General features: G+C 45.2%; 1 protein-coding gene across 1 annotated transcript in view; it reads left to right on the forward strand.

The window, feature by feature from the left end:
- Positions 1-18,078, forward strand: part of LOC137430968 (uncharacterized) — a 47,199-nt gene extending 29,121 nt beyond the window's left edge. The window contains exons 10-11 of the mRNA XM_068121773.2: positions 17,163-17,258; positions 17,669-18,078. Of these exons, the coding sequence (XP_067977874.2) occupies positions 17,163-17,221 (59 nt within the window). The 3' untranslated portion in view covers positions 17,222-17,258; positions 17,669-18,078. The remainder of the gene's footprint in view (positions 1-17,162; positions 17,259-17,668) is intronic.
- The last annotated feature ends 4,040 nt before the right edge of the window (positions 18,079-22,118 follow it).

Consider the following 22,118-nt stretch of genomic DNA (forward strand, 5'->3'; position numbering starts at 1 on the left):
TTTCAAACAAGGTGGATCTGGGGTGAATTAGTGCGGGTAGAAAAGATCAAGGTTTTGGATGGGGGAAGATAAGAGATGGTGGTGAACAGCTGTTTTAAAGACCTGGAGGGAGGAGTGGGATTGAAGGGAGTGTGGGAGTTTGTTCCAGAGGCGGGAGAAAAGAGGAATGAAAGAGTGAAGGTGAGCAGAGAGCCGAGATTTCGGCAGTTTAACCATCAGAGGGTTGCTGGCAGATCTTGTGCGACCTGTAGGAATATTTGGGGGACAGAGCACAGAGAGCTGGGGGAGCAAGGCCGGAGAGGAGTCGGTAGAAGACAGAAAGACCACCTACGTGCCTGCGGTGAGCGAGTGAAAGGCCCTCAGAGGTAGCTTCATCGCGGGAGATTCCAATGATTCTGAAAGCTTTGGTTTCAACAGCGTGAAGCCGAGCTAGGTGTGAGGCAGGAGCACCGTCCCATAGGGGAGAACAGTATTCCATTGAGCTGTGGATGAAAGCCTTGTATGTGATGAGCTCAGGTGTGCCTAGGAAGGACTTCACACGACGGAGGATGCCCAGTCGGCGACTGGCTTTGGAGGCCAGATTTGAAATGTGGTTTTCCCAAGAAAGATCATGGCAGATAGTGAGACCCAAAAGCTTGAGCGACAGAACTTCTTGGAGAGGATTGTTGAGAAAGTAGATGGGAGGGTTGTCCAGTCGATCTTTTCGGAGAGACATAGTAAGAGTGTGAGATTTGTCAGGATTGAAAGACATGTTCCACTTGTTTGACCAGTCTGTGATTTTGTCCAGGTCTTCAGAGAGTGAGGAGGCTGCAGACTGCTGATCTGAGGGAAGAGGAATGGAGCGGCAGAGAGTGGAGTCGTCAGCAAAGAGATAGAGAGGATTTTCAAGAGAGTCAGAGAGATCATTGATGAAGACCAGAAAAAGCACAGGGCCCAGAACACTGCCTTGGGGAACTCCAGCCTGAACAGGAAGGGGAGATGAGAGAAATCCATTCAGGGCCACACGTTGACTACGACAAGAGAGGAAGTCCGCAAGCCATGCATGGAGATTTCCATGGATACCATAGGAGGAGAGTTTGGTGAGCAGAGCGGGGTGCCAGACCGTATCGAAGGCATGTGATATGTCAAGGGAGACAGCTCTGATTTCCTGTTTGGCATTGAGGACCTCCATCCATTGTTGAGACAGCAGAAGCAGCATGTCCAGAGTCGAGTGACCTGGTCTGAAACCAAATTGATGATCAGAGATCAAGCCATTGGAGAAGAGGAAAGATTTCATATCCGAAGCAATGATGGATTCCATGACTTTGCTGATAAATTGAGAGCAGGCTGATTGGTCTGGAGTTGCAAGGATCTGTTTTTGCACCTTTTTTGTGTAAAGCGGTAATGTTAGCTGATTTCCAGGATGCTGGCAGATGACCTTGAGCAAAAGATAGGGTGAAAAGAACAGAGAGAGGGTGAGATAGAGCGGCAGAGCAGGATTTTATGACCCGTGGGCTGATGCCGTCTGGTCCAGTTGCAGAATCAGTCGAGGTTAGACAAAAAAGACAACTATCTATCATATCACCACTTTATACATTTCCTATCTTCCATATCACCACTTTATACATTTCCTATATTCCATATCACCACTTTATACATATCCTATATTCCATATCACCACTTTATACATTTCCTATATTCCATATCACCACTTTATACATTTCCTATAATCCATATCACCACTTTATACATTTCCTATATTCCATATCACCACTTTATACATTTCCTATCTTTCATATCACCACTTTATACATTTCCTATCTTTCATATCACCACTTTATACATTTCCTATCTTTCATATCACCACTTTATACATTTCCTATTTTCCATATCACCACTTTATACATTTCCTATCTTTCATATCACCACTTTATACATTTCCTATATTCCATATCACCACTGTATACATTTCCTATCTTTCATATCACCACTTTATACATTTCCTATCTTTCATATCACCACTTTATACATTTCCTATATTCCATATCACCACTTTATACATTTCCTATCTTTCATATCACCACTTTATACATTTCCTATATTCCATATCACCACTTTATACATTTCCTATCTTTCATATCACCACTTTTTTTTTTTTACTTTTTTTTGTGTACAGAGTCGAGGCTCCTGAAAGAGCTAACATTTATCAAACAAACAAACAAGCAAACAAAGTATATAAAAAGGGGAGCGGTCAACAAGATGGGGAGAGAAGGGGAGGAAGCACACAAACAACATTTGAGAGCAGGGACATCGGGAGATGTTTTTGGAGGGAGAGGGTCTGGGGGGAGGCAGGATAGGTATAAAACACAAGGACACCAAGGACTTCCAGGAAAGAAGTCAAAAGTCACCTCAAAAAAGTGGATTTGGGGTGAAATTAGCAGGGGAAGAAAAGATCAAGGTTTTGGATTGGGGAAGACAAGAGATGGTGGTGAACAGCCGTTTTAAAGACCTGGAGGGAGGAGTGGGATTGAAGAGAGTGAGGGAGTTTGTTCCAGAGGCGGGAGAAAAGAGGAATGAAAGAGTGAAGGTGAGCAGAGAGTCTTGATTTTGGCAGTTTAACCATAAGAGAGTTGCAGGCAGATCTTGTGCGACCTGCAGGAATATTTGGGGGACAGAGCCCAGAGAGAGCTGGGGGAGCAAGGCCGGAGAGGAGTCGGTAGAAGACAGAAAGACCACCTACCTGCCTGCGGTGAGTGAGTGAAAGGCCCTCAGAGATAGCTTCATCGCGGGAGATTCCAATGATTCTGAAAGCTTTGGATTCAACAGCGTGAAGCCGAGCCAGGTGTGAGGCAGGAGCACCATCCCATAGGGGAGAACAGTATTCCATTGAGCTGCGGATGAAAGCCTTGTATGTGGTGAGGAGCTCAGGTGTGCCTAGGAAGGACTTCGCACGACGGAGGATGCCCAGTCGGCGACTGGCTTTGGAGGCCAGCTTGGAAATGTGGTTTTCCCAAGAAAGATCATGGCAGATAGTGAGACCCAAAAGCTTGAGCGACAGAACTTCTTGGAGAGGATTGTTGAGAAAGTAGATGGGAGGGTTGTCCAGTCAATCTTTTCGGAGAGACATAGTAAGAGTGTGAGATTTGTCAGGATTGAAAGACATGTTCCACTTGTTTGACCAGTCTGTGATTTTGTCCAGGTCTTCAGAGAGTGAGGAGGCTGCAGACTGCCGATCTGAGGGAAGAGGAATGGAGCGGCAGAGAGTGGAGTCATCAGCAAAGTGATAGAGAGGATTTTCCAGAGAGTCGGAGAGATCATTGATGAAGACCAGAAAAAGCACAGGGCCCAGAACACTATTAAGTCACAGTCACTTGACAAAAACTCCTCCACCTTGTCAGGAGAGAAGGACACAGAGTCCAGGAGCAGTTGGGTTCGACTGGGAAAGGTGGGAACAGAGAGAGATGGGTTTGGGACTAAGGATTTTGAGGCAAACACAGAGTTGAGGCATTCGGCTTTGTCACGTGCGATGTCAACTGTGTTAGTCCTGCGGCATAGCAGACCAATTGTTCAAATTGTTCTAAAAGCACCAAAATTGGCACACATGTAGATTAATATATTCTAAACATTTTTGGATATGGAGGCATTCAAGATTAGCCCTGTGGAAGATATGGCGGCCATTGTTCAAAATGGCCGCCATTTACCATTAGCGTCATTACATAGACTTCATTATGTGTCGTTAGTATGGTGCTAGATGGGCCAAAATTCCTTTTTTTTACATCAGAATTAACATCAATAAGTGTTTAACAGATATTTAGATACAAAATATCTGTTATCTGTTAAATTTAAATATCTGTTAAATAACAGATATTTAACAGATATTTAGTTTAACAGATACAAACCTCTCGATGACATGCATTGTATCCTCTTGGATGCTTGTGGGTGCATTTGCCAGACTCAGCAGGGCATCAGTGAGTTCTGGCAGCGTGTTCCATGTTGCCCAGGCAGATTTCTTCCCATGTCCGACGAAGGCTGACACAGTATCACACCCTGTGATGGCATGAAACATTGGAAGAGTGCATTTTGAATGAATCTTGAATGAATGAAAAGAGAAAGAAAAAAAAAAAAGAGAAAAAAAAGAAGAAAAAAAAAAAGAAAAGAAAAGAAAAAAAAAAAAAAATGAAAAGAGAATCTTGAATGCCTCCATATCCAAAATTGTTCAGAATGTATTAATCTACATGTGTGCCAATTTTGGTGCTTTTAGAACAATTTGAACAATTGGTTTCGTATTTTTTACTATGCCGATGGGCTATGTGGCCATTTGAGGTAAGGGAGGGGATGGAGGGGGAACAAACACCAGAAACGGATTTGACCAGACGCCACCAGGATTTGGAGGAAGGAGACAGGTTTGAGAGTTCATTCTTGAGTGAGGAGAGATAGTGCTTCCTGGTATTCCTGAGGGTAGACACACACTTGTTCCGAGCTTGGTGGAAGGAACTGAGATTGCCTTCAGTTGGATTAGCCTTCCAAGAGGCAAAGGCAAGTTGTTTCAGGGCAACTGCCTCACCACAAGTTTCAGTGTACCATGGACGGGAGGAAGGGTAAGACAACTAAAGGCGAGATGGGATAAATCTGTGCATGAGAGAGATCAGTTTGCTTTGGAAGAATTCCCAGGAAGAATTGATGTCAGAGGCAGTGGAGATGGGAGACCAATCCAGACGATTGATGGCTGCTTGAAGACCGTCCCAGTCGGCCTGAGTGAAATGCCAGACTCGTCGACGCTGAGGAGGCTCTCTGAGAATGGCCAGAGAGATGTCCACTTTGACAAGCACATGATCAGAAGAACCGATTGGAGCAGAAGAAGAGCAGCAGACATTAGCAGGGAAGTTTGTCATAACCAAGTCTCGAAGAGAAGATACTCCACTGGCTGAGATCTGGGTCGGGAAATTGACAGATTGTGTCAATCCCAGTGAGTCACAGAAGTCCTTTGCTGAGGTGCCATGACTGGTGAGAGAGGAACCCACACCCAACCAGGTGGCATGATGACAGTTGAAGTCACCACATATGAGGAAGAGAGAGTTGGCATGAGTGGATAGAAGTTGGTCCATGTCAGACAGTGAAATGTAGATGGAGTCATCACTGTTTGGGGGACGGTACAGAACACATATGAACAAAAGGTGGGAGCGGAGAGGAAGCCGTAGCCAGAGGTACTCCTGGGGGTGAGGAGGAGAGAGGGCAGTGCAAGGAGAGTGAGGAAGAGTTTTTGATAAAGATAGCCACCCCACCACCAGGCCGAGGCTCAGGTCTATCATACCGGAGGAGGGAGTAACCAGGAAGAGATATTAAGGAATCAGAGACATCTTGAAGGAGGAAAGTCTCTGTTAAGCAGATCAAGTCTGGATTGTCAGAAGCAACCTGTATGGAGAGATCAGTCAGGTTTGAGCGAAGGCCCTGGATGTTTGAGGTCCATACCGTTAATGAAGAGAGAGGGGGAGCATCGGGTACAGGACAGGGGAGGGGAGGAGTAGGGTAAGATGAAGGATGAGAGGGGGAGGTAGGGAGAGCAGTTGATAGTGTGTCAGAGATTGCAGAAGAGTTCCAAGAAAGGGAAGGATGAGGAGGATGAAAGGTTTGATGGTGAAGGGATGAGGCACAGTGAGGGGTTGTATGAGGGGGGGGGCAGAGGAAAGTAGAGGGTTGGGGGGGGGGGGTGGAGGTATGAGATAGAAGGGAGACGAAGTGGGAAGGAGGCAGCTTTGAGGAGGAGGGGGGAGGAGGGAGAATTGGAGAGGAATGGTATGGGGGGAGATTTGAATGGGAGGGGTTGGGGGTGAGTTTTGAAGGGGAGGAGTGAGGGGGGAGTTTAGGAGGGGAGGGGCAAGGGGGGAGTTTAGGAGGGAAGGGGGAAGTTTAGAAGTGGAGGGGCAAGGGGGGAGTTTAGGAGTGTAGGGGCGAGGGGGGGGATTTGGAGGGGAGGGGCAAGGGAGGAGTTTATGAGGGGAAGGGCAAGGGGGGAGTTCAGGAGTGGAGGGGCAAGGGGGGGGATTTGGAGGGGAGGGGCAAGGGGGGAGTTTAGGAGGGGAAGGGCAAGGGGGGAGTTCAGGAGTGGAGGGGCAAGGGGGGAGTTTAAGAGTGGAGGGGCAAGGGGGGAGTTTAGGAGTGTAGGTGCAAGGGGGGGGGGATTTGGATGGGAGGGGCAAGAGGGGAGTTTAGAAAGTGGATGATTAATGAAAGACGAACATTGAAAACAAATTGGGTTTGTTGTGATTTTCAAGTTAGCAATCCGATTCAGAACGATGGAGGAGGGATGGAATGAATGTGAATTAAGACCATGTAGTGAGGGAGATGTATAAGATATTGAATTTCCTTTTTTTAGAGTGGAATGAGTTGGAGAGGAAATTGAGAAAAGCCTTTTAAATAGGAAGAAAAACAGCGTGTTGTAAAATACGACTGAGTAATACACTGAAGGGGAAAGGTTAAACATATTTAAATAATATTTAAACAGAACCGTGAACAATCTTATATGCACAAAATACCAACGGGGGGAGAGCCGAGAGGGACCACCACGAGTCACGTGAACAGGGCAAACGGTGGAGCAAACGGTGGTCTTGGAGAGGATTATTCAGAAAGTAGATGGGAGGGTTGTTCAGTCGGTCTTTTCGGAGAGACATCGTAAGAGTGTGAGATTTGTCAGGATTGAAAGACATGTTCCAGTTGTTTGCCCAGTCTGTGATTTTGTCCAGGTCTGCAGAGAGTGAGGAGGCTGCAGACTGCCGATCTGAGGGATGAGGAATGGAGCGGCAGAGAGTGGAGTCATCAGCAAAGAGATAGAGAGGATTTTCAAGAGAGTCGGAGAGATCATTGATGAAGACCAGAAAAAGCACAGGGCCCAGAACACTGCCTTGGGGAACTCCAGCCTGAACAGGAAGAGATGAGAGAAACCCATTCAGGGCCACACGTTGATGACTAGAGAGGAAGTCCACCAGCCATGCGTGGAGATTTCCGTGGATACCAAAGGAGGAGAGTTTGGTGAGCAGAGCCGGGTGCCAGACCGTATCGAAGGCACGTGATATGTCAAGGGAGACAGCTCTGATTTCCTGTTTGGCATTGAGGACCTCCATCCATTGTTGAGACAGCAGAAGCAGCATGTCCAGAGTCGAGTGACCTGGTCTGAAACCAAATTGATGATCAGAGATCAAGCCATTGGAGAAGAGGAAAGATTTCATATCCGAAGCAATGATGGATTCCATGACTTTGCTGATAATTGAGAGCAGGCTGATTGGTCTGTAGTTGCAAGGATCTGTTTTTGCACCTTTTTTGTGTAAAGCGGTAATGTTAGCTGATTTCCAGGATGCTGGCAGATGACCTTGAGCAAAAGATAGGGTGAAAAGAACAGAGAGAGGGTGAGATAGAGCGGCAGAGCAGGATTTTAGGACCCGTGGGCTGATGCCGTCTGGTCCAGTTGCAGAATCAGAGTCGAGGGTTGACAGAAACTTTACCACCTTGTCAGGAGCAAAGGACACGGAGTCCAGGAGCAGCTGGGTACGACTGGGTATGGTGGGTACAGAGAGGGATGGGTTTGGGACACAAGATTTAGAGGCAAACACAGAGTTGAGGCATTCAGCTTTTTCACATGCGGAGTCAGCTGTGTAGCCGTTTGAGGTAAGGGAGGGGATGGAGGGAGAACAAACACCAGAAACAGATTTGACCAGATGCCACCAGGATTTGGAAGAGGGAGACAGAAAAGAGAGTTCGGTTTTGAGAACGGAGAGATATTGTTTCCTGGCTCTCCTGAGGGTGGACACACACTTGTTTCGGGCTTTGTGAAAGGAAATGAGACTCCTTCCGTTGGATTTGCTTTCCAGGAGACAAAGGCAAGTTGTTTCTGGGCAACAGCCTCACCACAAGATTCCGTGTACCATGGACGGGAGGAAGGGTATGACAACTGAAGACGAGATGGGATAAATCTGTGCATGAGAGAGAGCAATTTACTTTGGAAGAATTCCCAGGATGAGTTGATGTCAGAGGTGGTAGAGATGGGAGACCAGTCCAGATGATTGATGGCTGCTTGAAGACAGTGCCAGTTGGCCTGAGTGAAATGCCAGACTCATCGACGCTGAGCAGGCTCCCCGAGAATGGTCAGAGAGATGTCCACTTTAACAAGGGCATGATCAGATGATCCGATTGGAGCAGAAGAGCAGCAGACATTTTGAGGGAAGTTAGTCATAACCAAGTCCAGAAGAGAAGATGCTCCGTTGACTGAGATCCGGGTCGGGAAATTGACAGATTGTGTCAGTCCCAGTGAGTCGCAGAAGTCCTTTGCTGAGGAGCCATGGCTGGTGAGAGAGGTACCCACACCCAGCCAACTGGCATGGTGACAATTGAAATCACCACATATGAGGAAGAGAGAGAGTTGGGATGAGTAGATAGAAGTTGGTCCATATTATCAGACAGCGAGATGTAGATGGAGTCTTCACTGTTTGGTGGACGGTACAACACACATATGAACAAGAGGTGGGAGCAAAGGGGAAGCCGTAGCCAGAGGTATTCCTGGGGGTGAGGTGGAGAGAGTGCAGTGCGCAGGGCGAGTGAGGAAGAGAGTTTTTGATAAAGATAGCAACCCCACCTCCAGGACGAGGCTCAGGTCTATCATACCGGAGGAGGGAGTAACCCAGGAGAGATACTAAGGAATCAGAGACATCATGAAGGAGGAAAGTTTCTGTTAAGCAGATCTCGTCTGGTTTGACAGAAGCAACCTGTATGGAGAGATCAGTTAAGTTTGAACGAAGGCCCCGGATGTTTGAGGTCCATACCGTTAATGACGAGGAAGGGGGAGCATCGGATACAGAACAGGGGGGAGGAGGGGTAGGGTAAGAGGTGGAAGAGGTAGGGAGAGCTGTTGAAGGTGTGTCAGAGATTTCAGAATAGCTCGCAGAAAGGGAAGGATGGGGCGGACAAAAGGTTTGATGGTGATTGGGTGAGGCACAATGAGGTGTTATTTGAGGAGGGGGAAGAGCGAGGCAGAAGGTTGGGGGAGATGGAGGTGAGAGTTGGAAGGGGGAAGAAGCATGGAGGATGCTTTGAGGAGGGGGAGTGAGAGGGGGGAAATTGAGAAGAAATGAGGGTGGGGAGATTTGAAGGGGAGGGGGGAGTTTGGGAAGGAAGGGACAAGGGGAGGGATTTGAAAGGGTTGGGATATGGGGGAGATTTGGAGGGGAGGGGTGAGGGGGTAGTTTAGGAGGGGAGGGGTGAGGGGGTAGTTTAGGAGGGGAGGGGTGAGGGGGAGTCTTGGAGGGGAGGGGTGAGGGGGTAGTTTAGGAGGGAGGGGGCAAGGGGCGAGATTTGAAAGGGATCGGTGATGGGGAAGATTTGGAGGGGAGGGGTGAGATTGGATTTTAGAAAGTGTACGATTAATGGGAAACGAACATTTATTGCAAAATGAGTTTCTTGTGACCTTCGAGTTAAAAATACGTTTCAGGATGCTGGATGGAGGATGGAGTGCAGGAGAGTTTAGGGAATGTAGAAAAAAGGCACTATAGGAGATTTAATTTTTTTTGGGGATGAATAGATTTGGTGAGCAAGTCGAAAGCAGCCAGTTAAAGAAGAAGAAGAAAAAGGTGTTATATATGACGGAATACAGAACTTGAGGGGAAAGTGTAAACATTGAAGGTTAATAACAGTGAAAACTATCTGGGGAAATGGGGGAGAAACACGTGGTCGAAGAACGAACGAACGAATAAGAATGAATAAACGAATGAGAACAGAGAAGGAAATGTTTTTTTTTGTTTGTTTTTTTTGAGTTGAGATTTACACAAGGAAGTAGGCTATGGGGTGAAAAGACTGGGAAAACAGAGAACGAAAGTTATTGGATCACAAACGACGGACCGCTGAGAGAAAAACAAAGCCTCAAGGTTGTACAATGTACAAGGCCTCTAGACACGACACGAATTAACACGATTTTCTATACAGGTCTGAAAGATTTGCACCGCTAATCTTCCTCGGGACACAATATACGTACACACACCATAAAATAAATACAGTTATAACGAAATACAAATGGGAACAATTACTTAACTTCGATTTCAAATCGCTCGCGACGCGGCAAAGGCCTTGCTTGCGACGCGGCAAACAGACGATTAATTTATGAAAGATAAACACCGAGAAACTTCCAAGTTGCACACTATAACTTCACACACCGAAAGATAAATACAGTTTCGACAAAATACAATTGTGAACAGACTTAACTTTGAAAACGTGGAGACCGTGTGTAGCTCCGAGAATCCCTGCCGCCGTCTCCAAGATCTCGCGAGATCTCTTCTTTATACATTTCCTATATTCCATATCACCACTTTATACATTTCCTATATTCCATATCACCACTTTTTTCATTTCCTCTCTTCCATATCACCACTTTTAGTCCAGTGAATATACAACAAGACCCACCACTAATTGCAACAGAAATGAAAGCACATGTATCTGTCTAAGATCAGTGAACCTTATAACATACCAAAAGTCTTGTGAAGTCTTTGGAGTGGAACATGGTGAATTTCATGGATGAAAGTTGTCGATTTTAACTCGTTTTCCATTAAATTGCCGAATTTTTAGATGGGCATAACTTGGCCAATTTTCAAGAAAAACCAACAAAATCAACACATTTCCCTTGATTTTCAGGGGCAATCTTTCATATGGGAGTACTAAAAGTAGTGTTGGATGATTCCTTATGCCACATATGTGGGTACCTCCACCCCAAACCCGTTGCTTCACAACTCAGAATTACAAATGTGCATAACTTCTCAACCATTCATCGTACCCCCAAAAACTTGGTGTCTTTACCAATGTTTCTGGAGTCGACCTTTCATTTGGAGACATTTTGAAATACATCGAGTCATCCAATGCCCGGATTCAGGGTACCCCCCCACCCCCACCCCCACCCCCCCCGCCCTGAACTTTGACCAGCATCCTAGAATTACAATATGGCACAGCTTCTCATTATTTCCTCATAATCCACCCAACCTCGTGTTTTACCAATGTTTTTGGTATCGGTCCTTTCAATGGAAACTGTATGAAGGTCCAAAAGTGGCCATGAGTAGCATTTTGGGGGGGTAACCGAAAGTACACTAACCACTAGTCGACACAAAAGCTCATCGAACCTCAGAGAAGTACCGCTCGAAAAGTCACATTTCACTGCCACTTTCCACGTTATCATCCAAGTCATTAGTCGACATGTTTTGACAAATGCCTCTGCATCCAGAACAAGCAGACAAACATTCCAGTCCCTGTTGGCGGCACCCACACCGTCATGTCTCATAGCCAGTCTTGCAGGTGCATCTCACAAGCTCCACAAGTGATTGAGGGGCAGGGCCAAAGTCTGAGTGCACTGGTTGCAATCTTCCTTCAGAAAGCTTCCAACCCCAATCTTCAGCCTGCAAAGCATTTCCCTTACACTGTTGGACCTGATGGAACACTGAGGCTGTGGTACTTTGTTGCTGCAGACGTTGGTGGCAACATGTTGGGGTGGATGGCCTTTTTTCTGGTGGTGACTAGCCCATGGTATCAAGGTGGTCAGGTCAGTCTGCTTCCCTTTCTGCACGATGGTCATGGCCTTCTCACCAGCTGCAATGACGTGGTCTGCCGACGACTTCACACTTCTGAATACTTCAGCTTGTTCACGGAATGTCTCATTCTCTTTTACAAGTTTCAATCCAGCTGCTTTCCCGATCCCAAATAACCTCAATGTAGTATCGCACCCAAGGAAGGCATGTACTAAAAGGATATTCCAACAGATGTGCCCCCCAAGTTTGTTCCTTATCAAATTAACTCTCATACACCTCTCAAGAAAGGAGCAGCCTTCGGGTGTGAATCAATGAATGAATGATCGTTTTAAGGCCATTTTCCCCGCTGGAGCGGGGGCTAGCCTTGCGGGCCCCATGACAAGCATGGTTCCCTGTTTGAGGCAATGTTTTTATGGCCGGATGCCAAGCATGGTTCCCTGTTTGAGGCAATGTTTTTATGGCCGGATGCCCTTCCTGACGCCAACCCTTGGTCACGCTCTTACGATGCGCGGGGATACGGTGTACCTATTCTAAACCGGTGTACATACCGGGATCATTCATCCTAGCAAGCTGGTACTCAATTTGCCGACCTCTGAAGGATGACAGGCTGAGTCAACCCCCCTGGCGTTAATTCAGCGATCGACCGGGATTCGAACCCAGGATCCTAGGATCCCAAGCCGGCACCCTAACCGCTAAGCCAACACCAGGGTTAATTAATGCAATACTAATAATATTACCAACAATATTAATAGTAATATAATTTGGCAATAATAATAATGAGTGTATAATCCCCACCTCGGCCCAAGCACCATAGGCTTTTGCTGAAACGTAAGCTTATGTTCAAGCAGTACAGCAGGCAGGTACCCAACAAGGTTAAGACCAATTAAAATTACGTCCAATGGAACAACGGGCCGCTTCGTGTACAGTAGGCAGGTACACATCAAGGCGTACAGCAGGCAGGTCTTGGAAAGGTGTGTGGTATTTAGTATTCATTTATTTTATGATTATAAAACGCTGTACTACCAGAAAATAATCTTCACAGCAATGTGGATGATTCGGTGAAAAAAGAAAATCCCCCAAATACCACTTTTTACCCTTGTCAGAGTAGAGGGAATTGCATTTGGATCAGTTTGTTTGTCTGTTTGTCTGCACAGAACGTGAGTCTGCTTTTCTCTTTGACCGTTGTTCCGATTGCCAATAGTTTCATCATGGTTCGTCTCCTGTACAATTTGATGATAATTACGATGTCGTAGGTCACGTGGTGCAGGCATCTTGGAAAAACCAAAAAACTTTGCACCTCTATCTCCGAAACCGCTCCATGGAAAAAAGTGAAATATGGCTCATTGTCAAGTACTCATGGCGAACAACATATACATGATGATGTCATCAGTGCCTTCATTATGACGTCATAATTAGCCGAGTAATTGCATGGGAGTATTAAATTAATGACGTCATCGGTCATGTTGTTTGGCAGCCATATTGGATTGAACTGAACATAAATCGATGTCATTAATAAACCCCACAAACACAGCAGCTCATAAACACGACACAAACTACAACCATCCTGGTGAGGCTCCACAATCTCTGATTGCTCTTTTTTTTATTTGCGTCGTTTTTTGGTTACAATTTTGACATGACTACCCCCAAAAGGCATATCTTAACATCAAATTTTCAAAATTCTACGGGAGAACATGCTTCCGGAACTAAACCATTTTGTCAATACACTTGCTGTTCAAGATAAAACATTACTGGCGGGCACTCCATGCGGCTGGGGGGTGGGGGGGGGAGGGTGTGGGGTAGAGGGGAGGGTGTGGGGTAGAGGGGAAGAAGCGGGACATGGGGAAGGGAAGGGTTAAAACACTACGCATGGGTACATTTGCCTTCCTTCCCTTCTCCATGCCCTGCCCCTCTCCCTCCTCCCCCCAGTATGGAGGGCCCTTGTCCGAGCCTGTTATTGTGTGAGAGAAACATTTCTAGCAACACAACATTTCTAATTCGGGGTAGGGAGGGGGAGGAGGAAGTTCAGCTGTGGGTTGGGCGACTACAACAACATGCAATATGTTTGTGGATTGCAACATGGTTTTGGTTGTCAACTTGTCAGTGAAGCGATGGGCAGACACGCCTCTTATAACCGAAGATTGACTTTGTCTCATCAACAGCTTGTAAAACAAGTTACGATTAATGTTGAGGGTACATACCAGCGCTTATGGTTTGTGCTTGGAGGAGTGCATCTCTTAGTTGTCCCTTGTGATCTTTTCTCTCCTTTACACAAATCCATATCTTCGGCAGGACCTGTCCGTGTCACTGATGATGGTGCTTGTAGGATCTTTGATTGGGCAGAGGGTGCAACACGAAAACGAGGCAGAAGAAGACAGAGCCCACAGACCTGATGGTGAAGGCCCAGAGTGTCTGCATCATCAAGGGACATCCCAATGATCTTGAATGCCTTGGTTTCCATGGTGTCAAGCTGAGCAAGATGTGAGGCAGGAGAGCCAATCCAAGGGGGAGAGCAGTACTCCATCAAGCTGCGGATGAAAGCCTTGTCGATGGATGGATAGGAGCTCAGGTGTGCCAAGGAAGGACTTTGCACGACGGAGAATGCCCATTCGGTGTCTGGCTTTGTCGGCCAATGTTGAAATGTGAGTTGCCCAAGAGAGATCGTGGCTGAAAACGAGACTGAGGAGTTTGAGTGACAACGTCTTCCGGACGGTTGTTGAGAAAGTCGATGGGAGGGTTTGTGGTACTGTCCTTTCAGAGGGAGAGAGAGAGAGAGAGAGAGAGAGAGAGAGAGAGAGAGAGATTGAGATATCTCAGGATTGAAAGACATGTTCCAAGTGTTTGACCAGTTTGTGATTTTTGGCAAGGTTTGATGAGAGGGAAGAGGCTGCTGCCTGTCTGTCAGCAGGATGGGGGATGACACGGCAGACAGGGGAGTCATCAACAAAGAGATAGAGGATTTTCCAGTCAGAGAGATCATTGATGGAGATTAGGAATTGGATGGGTCCGAGAATACTGTCTTGGGGTACTCCAGCCTTGACGGGGAGATGAAAGAATTCCGTTGAGAACCACAGATTGGCTACGAGATTAGAAGAAGTCAGTAATCCAAGAGTGGAATGAACTTTACATTTCATAGGGAGAGGGTTTGGAGAGCAAGACCAGATGCCGGGCTGTATTGAAAGCTTGAGATATGTCCAGAGATGTGTTACGTGCTCCTCCCCAAACCCCAGTCACGGTGTACCTCCGAGCCCCGAGAGGAGTCACGGCAGAAAGATGTGTTATTTTGTGTGTCAAAGATCAATGGTGAAACCACACCAATTGTTACCAACAAACAAGTATTGTATTAAGGTCACACAAGAATAACAGCACAATAACAATATTAATCAATTGTACAACCAATATATCATTCCTATGATGGTACCATCAGTTTCGTACAATATAACTCACTGTGCTCCAAGTGAGCGAAAAACATTCCCAATGTCTCTATCCCAGCTTCAAACCAAAGTCGATCCACGCTCCATTGATCGTCAGAACGATGCTGTATCGAGATCAGAATCCCGTTCGGTTGACAGTCACACTGCCAAAGATAGGCAAAGGTATCCTCAAGAGGCGACTGGGAAATCACACCTTCGGGTATGGATGTTCAACGGCGAACCGCAAATTAACCTTCGGGTATGGACGTTCAACGGCTCACAGACGGCGAACCGCAAATTCCCACTCAAAAGCCACGTTACACACACACACCAGATTAACGTCTGGATGGTTGTGAAAATGGTTGAAGCGAGGTGAAGAGCCGAGAGCGATGCGAAATCCAGCGCGAGGTAAAGCGGCCAACCGGCCCGTACTCGAGACGTAACGGCACTCCCACGATTCTCTTCGGCATCAACCGCAAAACCTGTCACGCAGGTTTAACTGTCACAGCGATAACAACTCTGTCGCAGGAATCCCTTTCCCAGGAAACCCCAAAGTTCGCTCGTGACCCCCGTTCGCCAGCGTTTGCTCCAGACCTCCAAGCAGCTCGGCTCCTTCTCCGACCTCACTTGCTCCACCTCTTCTTCCTCTTTTTTTTCTTCCTCCTCTTCATCCGGTTCCCGTTCCGGTTTCCGGTTTCTTTTTGAAACACTAACTTTTTTTTACCTTTTGAAAACAGTAATCTCTATTTCACTTAAACGATAACAATAATAGTACATGCAACCAAAAATGTTTACAGTGGATGAGAACCACAACAACGGAAGTGACGAATCCGTAACAGATGGTACTGATCTCAAATCTGATATTGGAGAAGAAATTTTTCAGGAAGAGAAACGTTTTATTCAGTTTGGGGAGATTGCGAAGAAGGCATTGGAAAAATGAGTGATTGAGCGCTGAGATTTATTTTTTTCCGTTGTTTTGGGTTGTTCGGTTTGTTTGTTTTTTCCTGAGTTTTTTTCCCCTTGCTTTATCTGAGTGAAGGAGGAGGGATATTTTGGTTGAGTTTTGAGTGAGGAGGGGAAATGGATTGAGCTGAGGGATCAGAAGTAAGAACAACGGGAATAACATGAGTGAAAATTAAAACTATGCAAAAAAATCAAAAAAAACAAAAAAACAGATGCACACTCGACTCGACTATCTCAGGCACTACTAGGCCCCACCCAGATCGCGAGACAATTAAATCGATTCAACACAGCAGGATACGATTTGAGACATAAAAGTTGACAAAAAACACGAACAGCAAAACAGGAATAAAAACGAAACTGTAAAACAATGCAAATGGTTGGGGGAACTTAGCTTGGAGTCTCAGACGAACTGGCAGGAGAGAGCACCGATCGGTCGTACACGTGTTTCGATCCCTGAACCGGAAGTATTTGCTTTGTTTGTTTTTTTCTGAGATTTTTCTCAGAAAAATACTTTTCTCACTTTTCTCATACTTTTCATACTGATACTTTTCTCATGTTCATTTTAAGTCCAAATATATGGGCCCCCATTCCCTTTTTAAGGTATCCAATATGAATATATTGCCTTTTTTTGCCCTTTTAAAGACTTTCTACTGATTGGAAATGATCATTTTCAGAACTTCTACTGATTGGAAATGATCGTTATCAGAACTGCTGCCTTGAGTTGCACCATGTTTGGCTCCAACTAAAAATGATTTGGTCATCGTTTTCTTCATGGCTTTGGGAGAACACTTTAAATTGACTTTTGCCCTTCACTGATTGATAGTTATTATTCCGAGCCAATCAGTAGTGGAGGAGGGTGCCGTTTATATTCCCCAATCTTTTATCTTGGAGCAAGATGCATGTAGCTGATAGTCTGAATAGCAGTGTCCTGGGATGTTTTTTTATTATTATTATCCGCACACTAGTTCTCCATCGTTTTCTTATTGCCAGTAGATGTAAGGCCAGTAGGTGGCGGTGGACGCCATGGGCCGGTCGGTGGCGGTGGATGCCGGGATCAGTGTTGGCGGGGTGGGTTTGTGGTTCCCGTGTTTAGTCGGTGTCGGTGGGCCGTGGGTGGATGCACAGACCAGTGAACCGGTAAAAGAAGACCAGTAAGATGTGTGAAGAAAACAAAATTTAACAGTGGTATTTATTTTTCCAGCTGATGTTTTTTTTTGTTTGTTTGTTTTTTCTCCCATTCGTTCATCTCCCTACCTGACAGGTGGATATGGCCAGAGTGGAGATAGCTACGGAAGCTACAGGGGCCGTGGCAAATATTAGTTTCATGCTGGAGTTTTTTTTTTCTTTTTACTGTCAGGTAAGTTTTGATTTTGATGGGGAACTGGCTGGTTATGATTTAATTGTGGATGGAAGGAGGTGGGGGAGGGGGGAGAGGTAAAATTCCATGATGGTAGAAAAAAGCTGAGGGGAAGCCAGCTTTTTTTAGCTCAGTTTTATTTCAGACACATTTCCTTAACTCAACCTTTGCATTGCTGTAGCAGTTGTTGGCAGCATCCCATAGGAAACAATAAGTGATGAAGTCATTCATTGTAGATGTTTACGGTGCCCTCCCTTGGGTGAGGACTTAACAAGGATCTCAGGAACGAAATAATGGAAAACACAAGGAGGGAAGGGATCATCATGAACCCCATGAAGTATTTCAGGATGAAAATTGTATCCCATGTATGGAAAGCATAACAATTGTTCTGCCCCCTCCATGTTCTGCAGGCATCAAAGGTTAGGAGAGACTGTGCTGAGGTTTTTCCAGGCCAGGCTGCTGTCACCTGATCAAGCTGAGGCAGGAGGCAGAGAAGCTGCCTAGGGTAGTCAGACACTTGTTGTTCTCCAGTCTAGCCCAAACTCTCTCTGCATTGTGTACCCCGTTGCTTTTCACTAGTCGTTTTAAAGGATGTCGCTGAGGCAGTGATTTTACTGTTTTTGTTACGTATTTGGTAATGCATTTTTCTAGATTGTTATACTACGACTGGTTGTTGTCGTTGCAGTTGCAGTGGTAGTTGTAGCTGTCAGGGGATGAATGCTTCTACATTGTTTAAAATACCATGCCTTGTATTCCAAAATCCTGTGTCATTTGTTTTGGTTATTTTTATTTAACAATAAAAGAAGGTTCAGGATGACAACGACCTTTTTTTTTTTCATTCTTTGAGGCTGAAGCGAAAGCCCAGGTGGGTTGGTGAGTGTGTATGCGTGTGCTTGTGTGGAGAAGTGAAGAGAGAGGGAGAGAAGGCCTGCTAACACCGAGGAGAGGCTGCAGGTACCAAGAAAGGACCGTTTGGCCCGTCCGAGGAAAGCCAAGCACAATCGTGCGGATCCAGCAAGGTGGGAATCCAAGGAAGGATCTTCCACCAGCCTGTGGCTCCACGGCAGTGAGGCAAGGCAGCGGAGGGCGTTGGCACATTGCATTGGAAGGTGGTTGGAAGGAAGGACAGGACAAAGGCCACAGGCAGGGACAGGCCGTGGCAGTGAGGGTGTGCAGGAACAGGGGTCCGCACGCAGAGAGCTGAGATCAGGAGAGCCACTTTTGCAGGCAAGGTGAGCCAGGCTCTGAGGTTGTACTGATTTATGGAAATGCAACGTCCGCTCGTGTTGTAATCTCATTTTTCTTTTCACTTTGCAGATGTCACAAAACTTCCGAGGATCTGTCGGTAAGTTTATGTACGGGTAAGTTCCTGAAGGCTGTGTAGTTTGTCCATTCTATCGGAGTTTTGACGGTCATGTTTCAACTTTTACAAAACAGGGACATAGTTTGTCACTGCTTATTTTGAAATTTGTAAAGAAATTTGAAAGATTTTATTTTTAAAAACGTTTTTTGTACATTTAAATCTGTGGTTTTGGACATTTTTGTTTCACAACAATTTGAAGACTAGAGAGGTTCCAGGGAACCTGAACTCAACTGGTCTATATCAATATGGTTAGAACATGCATAATAGAACCACAAACTATGTAGTTTATATGTGCAAAAAATGACAAATTGATTTTTCAATATGGCCGCCCTGCCGCGCCCATTTTTGGGCGTTCAACGCCCAAATGCAATCCCAAACTAGTTTGTCTTAAAGATGCTGCATAACAAGTTTCATCTAATATAATCAATATTTGTGACTTTTAGAGCGTAGGCGTCGAATTGTTTACAGACAGAGACAGACAGACGGACACTGGGTGTCGACAAAAACTCAGCTGGACATAGTCCAGTTGAGTTAAAAAGTAATTTAGCTGAAATGGAATCGGGACCAAATACATGTGCTCACAAGTAGTTTTGTCATTCTCTTTTTAACTCAACTGGACTATGTCCAGCTGAGTTTTTGTCGACACCCAGTGTCTGTCTGTAAACAATTCGACGTCTACGCTCTAAAAGTCACAAATATTGATGAAATTTGATGAAACTTGTTATGCAGCATCTTTGAGGCATAAATTAGTTTGGGATTGCATTTGGGCATTGCACGCACAAAAATGGGCACGGCAGGGCGGCCATATTGAGAAATCAATTTTTGGCAATCTGGTACTTCCTAATGTAGCTCGAAGGCTGAAACTTGGTGTGTAGACAGTATGTAACAAACCTCAACATATATATTACGGGTTTTGACGATGTCCGAAAAATGACCTCGTCGTGACCTATGTCATGACTTGACCTATAAACATCAGTTTGGACGACGTCCAAGCTCTAAAAGTCACAAATACTGATCAAATTTGATGAAACTTGTACCTTTTGCCACTTAAAGATATTTGAAAATTTTCATTTTTCTGGTTTCCATGCAAGTTGGACATAGTGCATTTTGTTATACATTCTGTTTCCGGAGCAGAACTCAAAAACCGTTCAATATATCTTAACCTAACTTTGTACACATCTTAGTTAGGTGCTGACCTGTGCCTTTTGCCACTTAGAGATTTTAAAGAAAATTTATTTTTCTGCTTTCCATGGAGACAAGTTGGACTCAGTGCATTTTATTAGGTGGGGCTCTATTCTTGGACAGTTATTGCACATTTTGTAACAAATCTTTGCATGTGCACGAACAATGAAGATAAATTGGTACCTTTTGCTATATTATATACGGAATAAAAAAAAAAAAATTCCTTTGGAACAATTTTTTTTTTTTTTTTGTATACAAGATCGAGGCTCGTGAAAGAGCTAACATTAATCACACAAAAAGTCAAACCGACACACAAAACACAAAAAAGATGGGGAGAGAGGGGGAAGGACACAAACACAACATTTGAGAGCAGCGACATCGGGAGGACTTGGGGGGGAGGTGGGAGAGGTATAAAACATATGAACACTGCTGCTCTGCAAGGACTCTGGGGTGAATTAGCAGGGGTAGAAAAGATCAAGGTTTTGGATGGGGGAAGATAAGAGATGGTGGTGAACAGCTGTTTTAAAGACCTGGAGGGAGGAGTGTGATTGAAGGGAGTGGGGGAGTTTGTTCCAGAGGTGGGAGAAAAGGAATGAAAGAGTGAAGGTGAGCAGAGCCTAGATTTTGGCAGTTTAACCATAAGAGGGTTACAGGCAGATCTTGTGCGACCTGAAGGAATATTGGGGGGACAGAGCACAGAGAGATCTGGGGGAGCAAGGCCGGAGAGGAGTCGGTAGAAGACAGAAAGACCACCAACCTGCCTGCGGTAAGTGAGTGAAAGGCCCTCGGAGTTAACTTCATCGCAGGAGATTCCAATGATTCTGAAAGCTTTGGCCTCAACAGCGTGAAGCCGAGTTAGGTGTGAGGCAGGAGCACCAGCCCAGAGGGGGGAACAGTATTCCATTGAGCTGTGGATGAAAGCCTTATATGTGGTGAGGAGCTCAGGTGTGCCAAGGAAGGACTTCGCACGACGGAGGATGCCCAGTCGGCTACTGGCTTTGGAGGCCAGCTTGGAAATGTGGTTTTCCCAAGAAAGATCATGGCAGATAGTGAGACCCAAAAGCTTGAGCGACAGAACTTCTTGGAGAGGATTGTTGAGAAAGTAGATGGGAGGGTTTTCCAGTCGGTCCTTTCGGAGAGCCATTGTAAGAGTGTGAGATTTGTCAGGATTGAAAGACATGGTCCACTTATTTGACCAGTCTGATTTTGTCCAGGTCTACAGAGAGTGAGGAGGCTAAGTTGGACCTAATGCATTTTCTGGGTAGAGTTATATTCCAGGTCATATACAAAAGCACCCTTGGCAGGGGATATGAGCATTTTATGCTTGTTTGGTCTGAAATCTGAGAAAAGTAATTGTAGTTTTACTTTTCATGCCTCACTTAAAACTCAATTTTTTCTAGTTTCTTGTTTAAACATGAGATACCTTCAACGTTACTGTACCTCTTTAGCACATATAAACGATATAGTTTGTGGTTCTATTATGCATATTCTAACCATATTGATATGGACCAGTTGAGTTCAGGTTCCCTGGAACCTCTAGTTCAAGGGTAAAATCAGAACTTGCAATGTCGTAATGCTGCAAACGTTCCTAAAATCCCTTCCATACTCAGACCTTATGCAAATAGTACAAAAGTGTAAAAGGTTTGAGCCCTGATGTAAGCAAATATTATTGAACATGCTTGAGTTTTTGCTCCATTTTTCTGTTTTCTATTTGCCAATTCTGAAGTGTAGATTTTCTCCAAATGAATAAACAAACCAAACAACCAATTTGATTAGGCTCTGCGGCAGCCGTGATGAGGGTGAAATAAATGGTTTGATTCCCGGAAAGTTGAACAATTGCTTTGTGAACCTTGAGTTGTTTTACCTTCAAAGTATGAATACAGAACATTGTTACGTGTCTGCCACTGGGGTGGACGAAGGTTCTTTTTTTCACTCATGTCTGTCTGTGAGCAGGATATTTCACACAAGTTATGGACTGATTCGTGCGAAACTTGGTGGACATGTTGGGTATGTGACAAAGATTAATTGATTCAATTTTGGTGAAGATCCAGAGGAAATAATTTTTTTAGGTGATTCTTCATTGAGAGGTGGGATCAAAAATGAAAACGATGAAATCTCAAAACGTTGTGGACGGATTATAACAATGAAGTTGATGAGTCACATTGGCAACAATAAGCCGATTAGATATTGGTTAAGGTCTGGTTCCAGATCCGGCCTACCAGTGGGATACAAAACGTAAACCGTTCAGCCTGGCGGAGGCATGCGCCCTACCGAGTATGATCATGTGTTGTAACTTTTTATATATATACACTATG

The sequence above is a fragment of the Myxine glutinosa genome, chromosome 7 (assembly GCF_964187855.1).
Source record: "Myxine glutinosa chromosome 7, kmMyxGlut1.1, whole genome shotgun sequence".
NCBI lineage: Eukaryota > Metazoa > Chordata > Myxini > Myxiniformes > Myxinidae > Myxine > Myxine glutinosa.